Below are 16,433 nucleotides of genomic sequence, written 5' to 3' on the forward strand. Positions count from 1 at the left end.
TTTGAGTTGCCTGCCAGGATAGGGTTCCGGTATTTACAGGTGAGGGATTTTGTCAGGAAGCATGTACCGACCTTTCCCCACCTGCCGCCCCAGGGGCTACAGGACAAGTTTGTGTCAAAAACGGAGGTAGGTGAGGGAAGGGTGTTGGAAATTTATAATGAGTTAATGGATTGGGAGGGAGCCCCGATAGGGGTAGTGAAGCGTAAGTGGGAGGAAGAGCTGGGGAGTAGGATTTGATGGTAAACACATCCTCTTTGTGTGATAGGTTTAGCCTTATTCAGTTTAAAGTGGTTCACAGGGCACATGACTGTGGTCTGGATGAGCAGGTTTTTTCCATAGATTTCATAGAATTTACAGTGCAGAAGGCCATTCAGCCCGTCGAGTCTGCACCAGCTCTTGGAAAGAGCACCCTACCCAAGCCAGACCTCCACCCTATCCCCATAACCTAGTAACCCCACCCAACATTAAGGCAATTTTGGACACTAAGGGCAATTTAGCATGGCCAATCCACCTACCTGCACATCTTTGGACTGTGGGAGGAAACCGGAGCACCCGGGGGAAACCAACGCGCACATGGGGAGCACAACAAAGAACAAAGAAAAGTACAGCACAGGAATAGGCCCTTCGGCCCTCCAAGCCCCTGCCGCAGTGACCCAAGCTGGGCATCGAACCTGGGACACTGGAGCCATGAAGCAATTGTGCTAACCACTATGCTATCGTGCTGCCCTGCACCCCTTTTTGAAGGGGTGGAAGGTAGGTGTGGGTGGGCAGGTGCGTGGGCAATAGATGTAGGCAGTGTGTGGGTGGGTCCGTGAATCGTTCACATGAATCATGTCCATATGTTTTGGGCCTGTCCGATGCTTGGGAGATTCCGGCAGGAGTTCGTCGATGTTATTTATCATAGAATTTACAGTGCAGAAGGAGGCCATTCGGCCCATCGAGTCTGCACCGGCTCTTGGAAAGAGCTCCCTACCCAAGGTCAACACATCCACCCTATCCCCATAACCCAGTAACCCAACCCAACACTAAGGGCAATTTTGGACACTAAGGGCAATTTATCATGGCCAATCCACCTAACCTGCACATCTTTCGACTGTGGGAGGAAACCGGAGCACCCGGAGGAAACCCACACACACACGGGGAGGATGTGCAGACTCCGCACAGACAGTGACCCAAGCCGGAATCGAACCTGGGACCCTAGAGCTGTGAAGCAATTGTGCTATCCACAATGCTGCCGTGCTGCCAAAACATTTGCACCAGTCCTGGCTCCATACCTAAGGGACATGTCTGCAGACTCACTGGCAGGGGGCTCCCTACCCCCCACGCTAGCGCAGGCCACAATCGCATTGATAACCAAAAAAGATAAAGACCTGACGGAATATGGATCATACAGACCCATTTCACTGCTGAACGTGGATGCGAAAATACTCGCAAAGGTCCTGGCCAAAAGGCTGGAGGGCTTTGTACCAGAGATGGTCGCGGAGGACCAAACTGGCTTTGTCAAGGGTAGGCTGCTCACAACGAACATCAGGCGGCTGCTGAATGTGATAATAACCCCCCTCCCCGGGGAGAGAACACCAGAGGTAATCGTCTCCCTGGGCGCAGAAAAGGCCTTTTGACAGAGTCGAATGGAACTACCTCGAGGTACTGGAACGGTTTGGGCTAGGAGCAGGATTTGTGAAGCAATTGTGCTATCCACAATGCTACCGTGCTATCTGAGGTCTTGAAGGTGAAGGTGCTCCCGAGTCCAGAAGTGGCAATCTTTGGCGTTGGGGGCAGCACGGTAGCATTGTGGATAGCACAATTGCTTCACAGCTCCAGGGTCCCAGGTTCGATTCCGGCTTGGGTCACTGTCTGTGCGGAGTCTGCATGTCCTCCCCGTGTGTGCGTGGGTTCCCTCCGGGTGCTCCGGTTTCCTCCCACAGTCGAAAGATGTGCAGGTTAGGTGGATTGGCCATGATACATTGCCCTTAGTGTCCAAAATTGCCCTTAGTGTTGGGTGGGGTTACTGGGTTATGAGGATAGGGTGGAGGTGTTGACCTTGGGTAGGGTGCTCTTTCCAAGAGCCGGTGCAGACTCGATGGGCCGAATGGCCTCCTTCTGCACTGTAAATTCTATGAGAAGAGCCGGGAGCCCAGGGGGGCAAGAGGCTGCTGTCTTGGCCTTTGCTTCCCTGGTAGCTCGAAGACGGATCCTATTGGAATGGCGGGAGTAAGGACTGCCAAAACCGGGGGTTTGGGTGAGTGACCTGGTAGGGTTCCTCAGGCTGGAGCAGATAAAGTTTTGAATCCAACGACTCATCTAATAATCTTTGCTCATAACCACCCTCCTCTCCCATAACTGAAGTTCCTGCTCCCTGGAACTATTTTAATGAATCTTTTCTGCACCCTCGGTAATGGCTTCATATCCTCCTTTAACGTACCCAGAAATTGAGACATTGGTGGTTCTTCCTCAAATGGAGCAATGTTTTATGAAAGTCCATCATAACTTGCTTTTGTCCTCTTCCCGTTATGGTAAGCCCAGGATCCCGTATGTTTTGTTAATCACTTTTCTATTATTATGCTCATCTTCCCCCCCCAGGTTCCTCGACCCCTATAGAATTGCATTCACATTGCCTGTCCTCCTATTTCCTACCAAAATGAACCACAACGCATGCATGATGGCCGTGGCGTTTTTTAAACCCCACATCTCGCTTCCCCCGTCCGTTAGCTCGCACTTTCCTCACAGGCGACAGGTTCGAATAGGCCGTTCAGCGCGCACGCGCACTTTGACCGGCTGCTGCTGGCACCTGCGCAGTGCGGATCGAGGGTCTGCAATGGCGGCTGCGATGTTGATGTCGGAGTGTCAGCTCGGGATCGCAGGCGGCGGTGGGTCGAACGGATTGGGCGGAGGAGGCAGCGGCCATAACGGTTCCGGATCGGCTCCAGCCCCTTGGAACAGGAGTTTGGAGAGAGCGCTGGAGGAAGCTGCAGCGACGGGGGGTGCTGAACTTAAGCGGGAGGAAACTGAAGGAGTTGCCGAGGAGCGCGGCGAATCAGGACCTGGCGGACACCACGCAGGCGGGTGAGTGCGAGCGGGCAGGCGGGACACGCTGCTCGGCCGGGCCCGGGGCAAGCTCGCCGAGCGCTGCCTTCCAGCTGAATTCTTTTTGGAACCATGTAATCCATACCGTTTAAACGGGGCGGCGCGTGCGCCTCGCACGGGCACGTGCTTGCGCCTGCGTCCGAGCTCTGGGCACGCGCTGGGGAGGGAGGGGGAGGCCTGGCTGCTCCGGCAGAAAGGGTCGCCCCCTGACGGCTCGGCAGCTTCCGTTACTGCGAAGTGGCCAGTGATGAAGGAACGTGTTGTTGCTCGCGCCTGAACAGTTTGGAAAGATTTTAATTATGTTAATTTATGATCAGATCTAATTTTCACAACAACAGTTGCGTCGTCGCAGATTGATTCCAACCACTTCTCACACTGAGCTCAGACTGGTTGTTGAGGGGCACACCAGGAGAGAGCAACATTTTGATTCAGTTGGGAAAACATGAGACGAAGCGACACTGGTCACAACTCTCTCATAGTTCTTTGCAAATCCTTAAGATGTTGGATTATCTGCTGTTCGTGCAATGTTAGAGTTGCGTCTATTGTTATGGCTCCAACGACATTGTATCTTGCACAAGTCCTCCGATCCTTCCCGCTGTACACTCTTACTAAATTGAAAGTTTAATTGCGTAGGAACGGAGTAGGCCATTCGGCCCATCGAGCCTAGCCTGCCAGTTAGCCCAATCAGACCACAGAAATCCTGAATTTCTGGGTGTGTGATGAGTATTAATCCTGATAACAAAAAAATGTATGTAATACCCATCATACAATCATTATAATAACCTTTTTATTGTCACAAGTATGAAGTTACTGTGAAAAGCCCCTAGTCGCCACATTCCAGCACCTGTTTGGGTAAGCTGGTACAGGAATTGAGCCTGCGCTGCTGGCCTTATTCTGCATCACAAAGCAGCTGTTAGCCCACTAAGCAAAACCAGCCCTATGATAAACAAGTCAACGTTGATTCTATTAAATGGGATCCAAGCATTTTTAAGGCACTTCAGACATTCCATGTTCCTATCCACTTTTCCATGGTGATCTGGGGGAAGACATTGTCAATAAAAAGTACAAACATTTGTGAGCTAAACTTGTCAGAGGCAGACTGGCCACAGTAAATGAGTAAATCTGTTGAAAGGTAAATTGTCAGAAGATCAGAAGGTGTCAGAATTTTTTTTAACATGATCAGAACCTGTTTATACCCATGAAGGACAGGTGCACCACTTGCCCAAAAAAAGTCATGGATGACAAAAGGGAAATAGACAGCTAAAAACAACACAAAAATAGCAAAGAAAAAACACTGAGAAAGATGAAATCTGCCTCCACTTCACCTGATGAAGGAGCAGCGCTCCGAAAGTTTGTGATTTCAAAACAATTTTTAAAAAATCTTTTGTATTCTCCTTTTTCACATTTTCTCCCAAATTTACATTAACTGGTTCTAGGTTTCATATCCGAGAAAAAGACGTTTAAAAAAAAAAAATTATTCTCCTTTTTCAAATTTTTCCCAAATTTACACCCAACAATAAACAATAATCAGTAACGAATGCAATGTCAATCCCCATATCAATAACAATGATCCCATCCTCCCACCAACCCCCAGACATTAGCCCGCGTGTTAACATAAATGACAAAAAGGAATCCGGAATCACCCATAGTCACCATTAACACAAACAGTCCTTCTCCCCTCAACCCTCCCAGCCCCCAAACCCCCTAACGTTCGATGTGATCCAATTCTCGAAAGTGCATAATGGATAACGCCATGAATTGTAGAACCCCTCCATCCTTCCCCTCAGTTCAAATTTGACCTTTTCAAGCGTCAAGAATTCCAGCAGGTCCTCCCTCCACGCCAGGGCACAAGGTGGAGAGGCTGATCTCCACCTGAACAGGATCCGCCTTTGGGCGATCAACGAGGCGAAGGCTACAACATCTGCCTCCGCACCCGTTTCCAACCCCAGCTGGTCCGACACTCCAAATATGGCCTCCCGAGGGCCCGGGTCCAGTTTCACGTGCACCACTTTAGAAGATTACCCTAAACACTTTGTTCCAGTAATCCCCCAGCTTTGGACAGGACAACACATATGAACGTGGTTTGCCCCCCCCCCCCCCCCCCCCCCCCCCCCCCCCCCCCCGGCAAACGTTCACACATCTTCTACCCCCTCAAAGAGCCGGCTCATCCTCGCCCTTGTAAGGTGTGCTCGATACACCATCTTCAGCTGTATCAGGCCCCAACCTCGCACAAGAGGTGGAGGCATTTACCCTCTGGAGCACCTCACACCAGAACCCCTCCTCCATACCCTCTCCCAACTCTTTCTCCCACTTTGCCTTGATCCCTTCTAGCGGCACCTTCTCCTCCTCCAAAATAGCCCCGTAAACCGCCGATACTACCCCCTTCTCTAGTCCCTCTGTCGTCAGCACCTTCTCCAGCAATGTGGAAGCCGGCTCTACTGGGAAGCTCTGTATCTCCTTTCTGGCAAAGTCTTGAATCTGCATATATCTAAATATTTCCCCCTGCTCCAGCCCATGCTCCCAGCTCCATCAATCCTGCAAAACGTCCCCCAAGAAATAAATCTTTTAGTGTCCTAATTCCTTTCTCCTCCCATCGCCGAAAATTTCCATCCCACTTCCCTGGCTCAAATCTATGGTTCCCCGAATCGGCATTTTTCTTGACCCTGCCCCCAACCCGAAGTGCTGACGAAACTGCCTCCAAATTCTCAACAAAGCTATTACTACCAGACTCCATGAGTATCTTCCCGGGGCCATCGGGAGCAGCGCTGTCGCTAGCGCCTTCAATCCCAACCGACCCTTTACCAAAACTCTCCTCCATTCAGACCCATTGGGAGTCAGTCCCTCTGACCCAGCTCCGTACCTTCTCCACATTCGCCGCCCAGTAATAATACATCAGGTTCGGAAGACTCAAACCCCCTGTCTGCCTTCCTCTCTGTATAGCACCTTTTTAATTCTGGCCACCTTCCCCTAATCATCCCTTCAATCTCTCTAAAAAATGCCGTTGGCAGAAAAATCGGCAGGCATTGAAAAATAAACAGGAATCGCGGCAGCACATTCATTTTAACCGCCTGTACCCGACCCGCCAGTGACAGAGGGAGACCATCCCACCTTGCCAGATCAGCTTTCACCCTCCCACCAAACTAAAAATGTTGTACCTACGGAGCCCTCCCAAATCTCGAGCAACCTGCTCCTCCAGGTATCTAAAGTGAATCCCTGCCTTACAGAATGGCAGTCCCCCCCACCCCTGCCCCCACCCCTGGCCGAGAAACCACAAAATATTCACTCTTGTCTAGATTTAATTTGTACTTTGAGAAAGAGTGATTTCAAATAAACCTGTTGGACTTTAACCTGGTGTTGTGAGACTTCTTACTGTGCCCACCCCAGTCCAACACCAGCATCTCCACATCAAAGATGAAAAGAACAGCAGAAGGTTAGAAAGCAGATAGTAAGAACTGTATAAAGAAACTTACAAGGGATGTCTAAAGCACCATAAACGCTTTTATAGTTACATTAGGAAAAAGAGGTTGGTCAGGAGAATTGTCGACCTGTTAAAAGTTGATAATTGTAATATAGTAGAGTCAATGATTTCAAAAGTAAATTGAATAAACATTGAGGGCTACAGAGATAAAGTAGGGGGTTGGATTTACTGGATTCCTCTGCAGAGAGCTAACATGGACTCAATGGGTCAAATAGCCTCCTCCCTTATTATGATTCTAGTTGTAAATGAAAATAAAGAAATGGGGGGCAATATGAGTAATTACTTTGTATCAGTATTTACAGTAGAGGAAGTCTGTAGAGCCAGTCTTCCCAAGAAAACAAATATTGAACCAGAGAGTCACCAAAGTTAGCATAAGCAAAATAACAATAATTAAGAAAATAATACCATGAAAGAGTGACATCCCCAGAATCCAGTAGTTTTCACCCTAGGATTTAAGTCGGTGAGAATATTGCAGTTTCCAAACTATAATCTTGTAAAAAAAATTTGATGCAGCAATGTCACTCTGCTATTTAGGACAAATGAGGGGGGGAACCATGAAATTATAGGCAAGTTTGTCTGACATCTATTGTTAGAATCTATAATCAAGGATAGAGTGGCAACACCCTAAATTTTCAGCAGAGTGCATCAGCTTTAATTTGTAAAGATTAGTTCATGTTTGATGAACTTGATTGAATGTTTTGAAAAGGTGCCTAAAGTAATACTACTGACTATGGATATTATTTATGGAATTCCAGAGGTATTTAATAAAGTCTTAAGAAACTGTCTGCTAAAGGTAAAGCTCATGGAATTGAAGGCAAATTATTGATTTGGGAAAGGAAATCTGCCTTCCTTACCTTTTCTGGCCTACATGATTCCAGATCCATAGCAATATAATTGGTTGACCCTTAAACTCTGGCAAGCCACTTGGTTCAAGGGCAATTGAGATGGGCATTGAATGCTGGCCCAGCCAGTGGTACCCACATCTAAAAACGAATGTAGAATGCATTGAATCCAGACAGTGTGGAAGGAGGCCATTTGGCACTCTACAGAGGCCCATTCCCCATAACACTACTTGCCAATTCACCTAATCAGCACATCTTTGGACTGTGGGAGGAAACTGGTGCACGTGGAGGAAACCCACACAGACATGGGAAGCACTCTAGTTCTGTGAGGCAGCAGTGCCAACCACTGTGCCACCGTGCTGGATGGAAGCATAAGATAAAAACCATCCCTAAAAAGGATAGTTTGGAGTACTTGCTAAATGGTGAAAAGCTAGACAGGGTGGACCCAAGGATATTTAGGGTCAGTGTACATAAAAGTCATGGATGCAAAGGGGTTGAAGTCATGCAACAAAATCAGAAAATACTGGACAATCTCAGCAGGCCTGACAACATCTGTAGAGAAAGAAAGGCGCTATAGTTTTGAGTCTGGATGATTCTTTGTCAAAGCCATACAGACTCGGTGTTAGCTCCCTTCTCTCTCCACAGATGCTGCCAGACTTGTTGAGATTGTCCAGCATTTACAGCTATTATTTTAGGTTCCAGCATCCACAGTAATTTGCTTTTATTTACAGGTTAAAGTCATGCATTGGTTTTACAAGCTCATGATTAAACCTGGACTAAGTACTGTGTTCATTTCTGGACACCGTATGTTAGGAAGCATATATTGGCCTGGATAGAATGCTGTGCAAATTTCCCAGAATGATAATTGGACTGCAAGTATTAAATTATGAACAGGTTGGGCTGAATTCCCTGCAATTTAGAAGTTGAAGGGGTAACGAGCAGTTTTCAAAATTATGGGGAACTGATAGGCTAGAGAGTCAGAAACTATTTCTGCTTGTTGGGGAGCCAAGGATGCAGGGACATAGCCAAAAGTTAGGGTAGGTTTTTCAGGATTGATGTGAAAAAGCACTCCTAAATACAAAGGGTGGTATGAGTTTGTGCTCTTCCCCAAATGGTAGTTGATGCTGGATGAGTTGTTAATGTAAAATCTGTGATTAATACATTTTTATTAATCAATGGTACTCTGGGATTTGGGACAAAGGCAAGGAGAGTTGGACCACAGAATTGCCATTATTTCATTGAATGACAGAAAAGTTTTGAAGGGCTAAATGGTCTGGCGCTATTCTTGTGTTCCAGTAAACATTACTACAGTGCTGTAGACAACCAGTAGCAATGGAATTTATTAAATTTGCCTGCTAGCCATCCAGTACCATGAACTTGGCAAGTGTTTCTATGATATGACACTGAGAAGACAACCTTCTCTCAGCACTGCTCTTTTTGAAAATAATTTCAGTGGGAGCATGCTACATTAATCTATTGGGCAATATGTACCGAATAATTTTGATTAATATTTTTAATTTTAATATTCTTTATCATCACAGTATAGTTTGATTTTAATATCACATATATCTCTTTCATATCATCAGAAGGATGTGTAAAGGAAATAGAAAAGAATAATCCATATTTATAATGTTGAAAAGCATCCCATTGCACTAAGAGAGAGCCTGCAAAAAGTGGACACCAAAAAATATGTTATTGGGAGTAATCTGAGAGGTGGGCTTAGAGGACAGTTAAGTGTCTTAAGCTACTTTGATCTAAAAGCAGGTGGGGCGGGGGGGGAGTCAACCTAGGTCAATTTAAAAAGAGCAACATGAGTGAGTTCTCCCTGCGATCATCTCCCAGAGAAGGCACAGCCAGAGTGAGACATAGCGAAGAGTGAGTTTGGGAATTTGAACCTAGGTGGGAATTCAAAGCTGGGTGGAGAGGAGGTGCTTTTTATCCCTGGTAAGTGACTGGTAAGTAGTTTGTCTTTTCATTTGTATATTTATTTACTTTTTCTTTTGTTTTTTGGAATTGTAGTTGTATAAGTTAACCTAAGGTTTAATGCATGGCAGGAGATCCCAGACCCGTGTCATGCTCCTTGTGTGCGATGTGGGATCTCAGGGACACGCCCACTCTCCCTGGCTCCTTCACATGCAAGAAATGTGTCCAGCTGCAGCTCCTGTTAGGCCGCTTGAGCATCCGCGATGCTGAGGATGTTATGGATAGCACGTTTAGCGAGTTGGTCACACCACAGGTGAATGTTACTGAGGGAGATAGAAAATGGGTGACCAAAAGACAGAGCAAGAGTAGGAAGTGGGTGCAGGTGTCCCCTGCGGTCACCTCCCTGCAAAACAGATAGACTGCTTTGGATACTGTTGAGGGAGATGGCTCACCAGGGGAAGGCAGCAGCAGCCAGGTTCATGGCACCATGGCTGGGTTCTGCGGACGCAATCAAAACTCCAGGATGGTATGTTGTCTCCCTGGTGCAAGGGTCAAGGATGTCTCGGAACGGCTGCAGGACATTCTGGGGGGGGGGGGGGGGGTGAACAGCCAGCTGTCGTGGTGCACATAGGCACCAACGATATAGGTAAAAAACAGGATGAGGTCCTACAAGCTGAATTCAGGGAGTTAGGAGTTAAACTAAAAAGTAGGACCTCCAAAGGTAGTAATCTCAGCATTGCTACCAGTGCCAGGAGCTAGTCAGAGTAGGAATGTCAGGATAGATAGGATGAATGCATGGCTCGAGAGATGGTGCAAGAGGGAGGGATTCAAATTCCTGGGGCATTGGAACTGGTTCTGGGGGAGGTGGGGCCAGTACAAACCGGACGGTCTGCACCTGGGTAGGACTGGAACCGATGACCTGGGGTGGGGGGGGGTTGCTCATGCTGTTGGGGAGCGTTTAAACTAATGTGCAGGGGGGTGGGATTCAATGTAGGATGTCGAAGGGAAGTAAAACGGGGCCAGAAACAAAAAGCAGTAAGGGGGAAAGTGTAAGGCAGAGAAGCCATAGTCAAAAATCAAAAAGGGCCACATTACAGGGTACAGTGACTGAGGAGAGTGTGAAAAGGGAGGTGGCAAATGCAGGAGTGAGGGTGTTGTACCTACCTAAATGCGCGCAGTATACGGAACAAGGCAAATGAGCTTTTTGCGCACATTGAAATTGGCCGGTACGATGTTGTGGGCATCACAGAGACGTGACTGCAAGGGGATCAGGGCTGGGATCTAAATATCCAAGGATACATATCCAATCGAAAGGACAGACAGATGGGCAAAGGGGGCAGGGTTGCATTGTTAGTAAGGAATGAAGTTAAATCGATAGCAAGGAGCGCTATAGGATCAGAAGGCATAGAATCTCTGTGGGTAGAGTTGAGGAATCACAAAGGTAAAAAGACCCTGATGGGAGTTAGTACAGGCCCCCTAGCAGTAGTCAGGATGTGGGGCAGAAAATAAATCAGGAGATAGAAAAAGCATGTAAAAAAGGCAATATTACAATAATCATGGGGGATTTAATATGCAGGTGGACTGGGAAAATCAGGTTGGTAGTGGATCCCAAGAAATGGAATTTGTGGCATGTCTAAGAGATGGTTTTTTGGAGCAGCTTGTGACAGAGCCTATTAGGGAACAGGCAATTCTGGATTTGGTAATGTGTAATGAGGCAGACTTGATCAGGGAACTTAAGGTGAAGGAACCCTCAGGGAGCAGTGACCACAGTATGATAGAATTTACCTTGCAGTTTGAGAGGGAGAAGCTGCAATCAGATGTAACAGTGTTACAATTAAATAAGGGTAACTACAAAGACATGAGGGAGGAGCTGGCCAGAGTTGATTGGAGAAGGAGCCTAGCAGGGAAGACAGTGGAACAGCAATGGCAGGAGCTTTTGGGGGTTATTAGGGAGGCACAACAGAAATTAATCCCAAGGAGGAGGAAACATGCCAAGGGGAGGACAAGGCATCCATGGCTGACGAGGGATGTCAAGGACAGCATAAAGGCTAAGGAAAAAGCGTACAAAGTGGTGAGAATTAGTGGGAAACCAGAGGATTGGGCAGCTTTTAAAAGCAAGCAGAGGACAACAAAAAAAGCAATAAGGGGGGAGAAGATGAAGTACGATGCAAGCTAGCTAGTAATATAAAGGAAGATAGGAAGAGATTTTTTTCAATATATAAAAGGTAAGAGAGAGGCAAAAATAGACATTGGACCACTAGAAAATGTGGCTGGAGAAGTAATAGTAGGAAACAAAGAAATGGCAGACGAACTGAACAGTTACTTTGCATCAGTCTTCATGTGGAAGACACAAGTGGGATGCCAGAGCTCCAGGAGAACCAGGGGGCAGAGGTGAGTGCAGTGACCATTACTAAGGAGAAGATTCTGGGGAAACTGAAAGGTCTGAGGGTGGATAAGTCACCTGGACCGGCTGGACTACAGCCCAGCGTCCTATAAGAGATAGCTGAGGAAATTGTGACAGTATTAGTGATGATCTTTCAGGAATCACCTGGAGGCAGGATGGGTCCCAGAGGACTGGAAGGTGGCTAATGTAACACCACTGTTTTAGAAAGGAGGGAGGCAGAAGACGGGAAATTATAGGCCGGTTAGTCTGACTTCGGTCATTGATAAGATTTTAGAGTCTGTTATTAAAGATGAGATTGCGAAGCACTTGGAAGTGCATGGTAAAATAGGACTGAGTCAGCACGGCTTTGTCAAAGGGAGGTCGTGTCTAACAAATCTGTTAGAGTTATTTGAGGAAGTAACAAGCAAGTTAGACAAAGGAGAATCAGTGGACGTGATTTATTTAGATTTCCAGAAGGCCTTTGACAAGGTGCCGCATAGGAGACTGTTAAATAAGTTAAAAGCCCATGGTGTTAAGGGTAAGATCCTGGCATGGATAGAGGATTGGCTGACTGGCAGAAGGCAAAGAGTGGGGATAAAGGGGTCTTTTTCAGGATGGCAGCGGTGACTAGTGGTGTGCCTCAGGGGTCTGTGCTGGGACCACAACTTTTTACAATATACATTAATGATCTGGAAGAAGGTACTGAAGGCACTGTTGCTAGGTTTGCAGATGATACAAAGATCTGTAGAGGGACAGGTAGTATTGAGGAAGCAAGGGGGCTGCAGAAGGACTTGGACAGGCTAGGAGAGTGGGCAATGAAGTGGCAAATGAAATACAATGTGGAAAAGTGTGAGGTTATGCACTTTGGAAGGAGGAATTTAGGCATAGACTATTTTCTAAATGGGGAAATTCTTTGGAAAGCAGAAGCACAAAGGGACTTGGGAGACCTTGTTCATGATTCTCTTAAGGTTAATGTGCAGGTTCAGTCGGCAGTTAAGAAGGCAAATGCAACGTTAGCATTCATGTCAAGAGGGCGAGAATACAAGACCAGGGATGTACTTCTGAAGCTGTATAAGGCTCTGGTCGGACTCCCATTTGGAGTATTATGAGCAGTTTTGGGCCCCATATCTAAGGAAGGATGTGCTGGCCTTGGAAAGGGTCCAGGGGAGATTCACAAGAATGATCCCTGGAATGAAGAACTTTCGTATGAGGATCGTTTGAGGACCCTGGGTCTGTACTCATTGGAGTTTAGAAGGATGAGAGGGGATCTTATTGAAACGTACAAGACACTGCCAGGCCTGGATAGAGTGGACATAGAGAGGATGTTTCCACTTGTAGGAAAAACTAGAACCAGAGGACACCATCTCAGATTAAAGGGAGAATCCTTTAAAACCGAGATGAAGAGGAATTTTTCCAGCCAGAGGGTAGTGAATCTGTGGAACTCTTTGCCGCAGAAGGCTGTGGAGGCCAATTCACTGAGTGTCTTTAAGGCAGAGATAGATAGGTTCGTGATTAATATGGGGTTATGGGGAAAAGGCAGGAGAGTGGATGAGAGAAATATCGGCCATGATTGAATGGCGGAGCAGACTCGATGGGTCAAGTGGCCTAATTCTGCTCCTATGTCTTGTGGTCAGCTTTTGAGGAGAGGCAGGTGGAAAGGCAGAGAAGTTTGGAGAAGGAACAACAGAGAATGGGCATAGCTACCAACAATGGGGTAAAGGGAGATTATAAATGTATATCAAGGCAAAGCATAGCTCCTCGGCAAGGAAGGGATGAAGCTATGCAGAGGATTTTAAATTATGAGAATTTTAAATTGAAGATGTTGGAGGGCTGGCAGCTAAAGAAGGCTCTGAACAGGAATGATAGGAGAAAAGTATCTTGACTAGGATAGTATATGGGTAGCAGAGTTTTCGATAAACCTAGTATATGGAGGGTGTCAGATTGGGGTCAGAAAGGAAAACATTAGAATAGTTGAGTGTTGTAGTGACACATGAATGAGGGTTTCAGCAACACATTGCCTGATGCAGGGGTAGAAGTGGAAAACGAGAGGTGGAAGTAGGTTATCTTTGTGATGGAAATGACAAGTAGTCAGATTCACCTTGGTATAATCGGTGGTGTGGGGAATGGAATTAGTTGCAAGCATGTTGAATTTCTGCCAGGAATGAAATGATGGCCTTGGGATTTGCGTTGTTTAACTGATTTACAACCAGATGTCAGACAGTTCATAAAACAGTAGAGAAATGCACAAGATGGGATACAGCTTTGTATTGGTGGTAGCTGACCCCATGTTTGTGGATAATATTGCCCAAGGTCTTTGCTAATTGCTTGACAAAGAGCAGTGTTCCCATTAATGCGTTGCACTTTCATTTATCAAGGCAAATATTTATCAATTTAAAATCTGTGAAAATTTGTTTGTGAATTTTGAAACGCAATTTTCGTTTCAGTAACTATTGGATAAGATTTTTTGTAATGACATTTTAAAACACCTTAGTATATCTCAACGTTTTTATATACACAGAATTCCCTTTAACCCTTTCCCCTCATTTGATTGACAATACCAATATTAAGTAATATATATTGTTCGCTGGTTTCCCCAAATTCCATATGCTTTTCCAATTTGTACTTGAAACATGGAGGAGATGTTTATTTAAGGATGTCATGTTCACTTAGTAGGTTGCAACTGTAATGCTCAAATGCTGCAATTTAGTTCTGCTGTCTTGTGCAGCATAGTTTGGTGGGGCATTGTGTATGATTTGGGCTGGTATGTCACTGTACCATTATTTCAGAATCCTGCAAATTTAGGATTTTTACTTTAAATTAGACTACCTGTTCATCCAAGAAATTCCAGAGTTCTTAAGTTTTTACCCGAGCATATTATGAAACTGATGCAAACATGGGGGACTGTTTGCACGTACTCCCCGTGTCTGCATGCCTTTGCCTTGTCTGTGATGCTTCATTTTTCCAGTAACATTTTTCGACACATTTATCCATTTTAATTTTAAAAGTTATTATTGTCCATTCTTTCACTACTGTTTCTGATAAGCATTCCATATCCTAACAATGCTCTGTATATGGAAACAAAATCTCCAAATCTGTTCCTTTGGTGATTGTCAAACTTATGTCATCTGATCAGAGAAAATTAATTTTCCCAATTGACCTTGAAAGCCTGATACCTTTGAACAATTTCATCATATCTGTTCATTATTACAGTGAAAAGTGCTAGTGCCAGTGATTGTTGGGGGGGCCTGATGCCGGCGGGATGGGAGGGGGTCTGAAGGAAGACCCAATGGGGGGGACCCTGATGCCAGCGTCTTTTGGGGAAAGAAGGTGGTGGAGGTCGTTAATACTAGCAAGGATTGAGGGGGGCGGGGGGAGAAGAGACACTGAAGCCCTAATGCTAGCAATGTTGTTGAGTCGGGGGGGGGGGGCACAATTTTACTGTCACTATTGGATTGAGGTGTCCTTTGGAAACAGAGTGCAATTTCTATGAAGCTGGGCTTGCGAGCATGCCAGTGCAAAACCCGCCCCCCCCCCAAAAAAAAATTCCAAGTGTAGGTGGATTGCGATCTGATTCACACCCAACCACTGGTGGGGATTGCACCTCATTTCCTGCCGAAGACCATACTTAGGGTGTAGTTCTCCCAAAAACTTCCCTCTATCTGCCAACATAGATGAAACTCTCTAACCATGGCCCAATCAATATTTTTTTTGGATTCTCTTTATTTTTGTAATGTAATAAATGTACTCTCTATCCCCATGTTTAAAGCTTTATTAACTGTCCCCTGACTTTAGCTTTGTGTATTTGAACTCCATAAATCTCTCTGCTTCTGTACTCCTTTTAAAATGTTAAGATTTAGTGTATATGTTCTCTCCTTTATGCTCCCAAAGTATATCATTCCAAATCTCTGACCTTCATCTGCCCAATTTAACATTTTATTCAGAGTCAGTCATTGCACATGTCATGATTATGACTATGAAGTTAAAGCTTTTGTCTGTGAATACTGGACTAATTTCGGTTGGAATTGGTAGATCGATATCAACCTAATGTAAATCTGTTCTCTGTCCTTATATATGATCTGATGACTCGATGCTGCTTAACGCTTAAACTAAACCTTCACTGTGGAATAGGGATGATTTAAAATACCTAGTTTCATTTGCAAGATTGCAGCTTCCACTGACTGTGAAACTATTGAATAAAATAGGACTTCATTTGTGAAATATGATTATATTTTGGTTTAATATTCTAGAGGATTTGTTGTAAACATACTTCTAAGGCACCATGTACTGAAAAACCTGTTACCAGTTTCTATTAAATGAATAAGTAAAATTTCTCACTTACAGTATTAAGATGTATATCATGATTCCTGTTCTAAGCCAAAAATGCTAACATTGGTATGGCCTGCATTTCCAAATATTAAATATATGTTGTAATTTTTCTTTCATCAGAAACTGGTTAATTGGTTATTTTTTATTCTTCAATTGTAAGAAGTAACATATCAACTGATTTCTTCATGCCTTTATTTACATTCTATTCTCACGGTGTTTGTTACCTCTCTACATTTTAAATGTAAACTTAGTCCATCCCTAGATTTTTCTTGTGCAGTGACCTACTTGATGTGGTTTTCAACTTGGGGTTTGAAGGGGATTAAACATCATAAAGTTCTAAGTCGAAAACTATTCCGCATTCGTCACTTCTGCTTTGTTTCTTTGCGAATTTTGCCAG

At 45.3% G+C, this 16,433-nt stretch overlaps 1 protein-coding gene across 1 annotated transcript in view; it reads left to right on the forward strand.

Annotated features, from left to right (window-relative positions):
- The first annotated feature begins 2,806 nt into the window (after positions 1-2,806).
- Positions 2,807-16,433, forward strand: part of LOC140389720 (DISP complex protein LRCH3-like) — a 210,817-nt gene continuing 197,190 nt past the window's right edge. Inside the window, 2 exon segments of the mRNA XM_072474169.1 lie at positions 2,807-2,977; positions 2,979-3,063. Of these exon segments, the coding sequence (XP_072330270.1) occupies positions 2,816-2,977; positions 2,979-3,063 (247 nt within the window). The 5' untranslated portion in view covers positions 2,807-2,815.

The sequence above is a fragment of the Scyliorhinus torazame genome, chromosome 14 (assembly GCF_047496885.1).
Source record: "Scyliorhinus torazame isolate Kashiwa2021f chromosome 14, sScyTor2.1, whole genome shotgun sequence".
Classification (NCBI taxonomy): domain Eukaryota; kingdom Metazoa; phylum Chordata; class Chondrichthyes; order Carcharhiniformes; family Scyliorhinidae; genus Scyliorhinus; species Scyliorhinus torazame.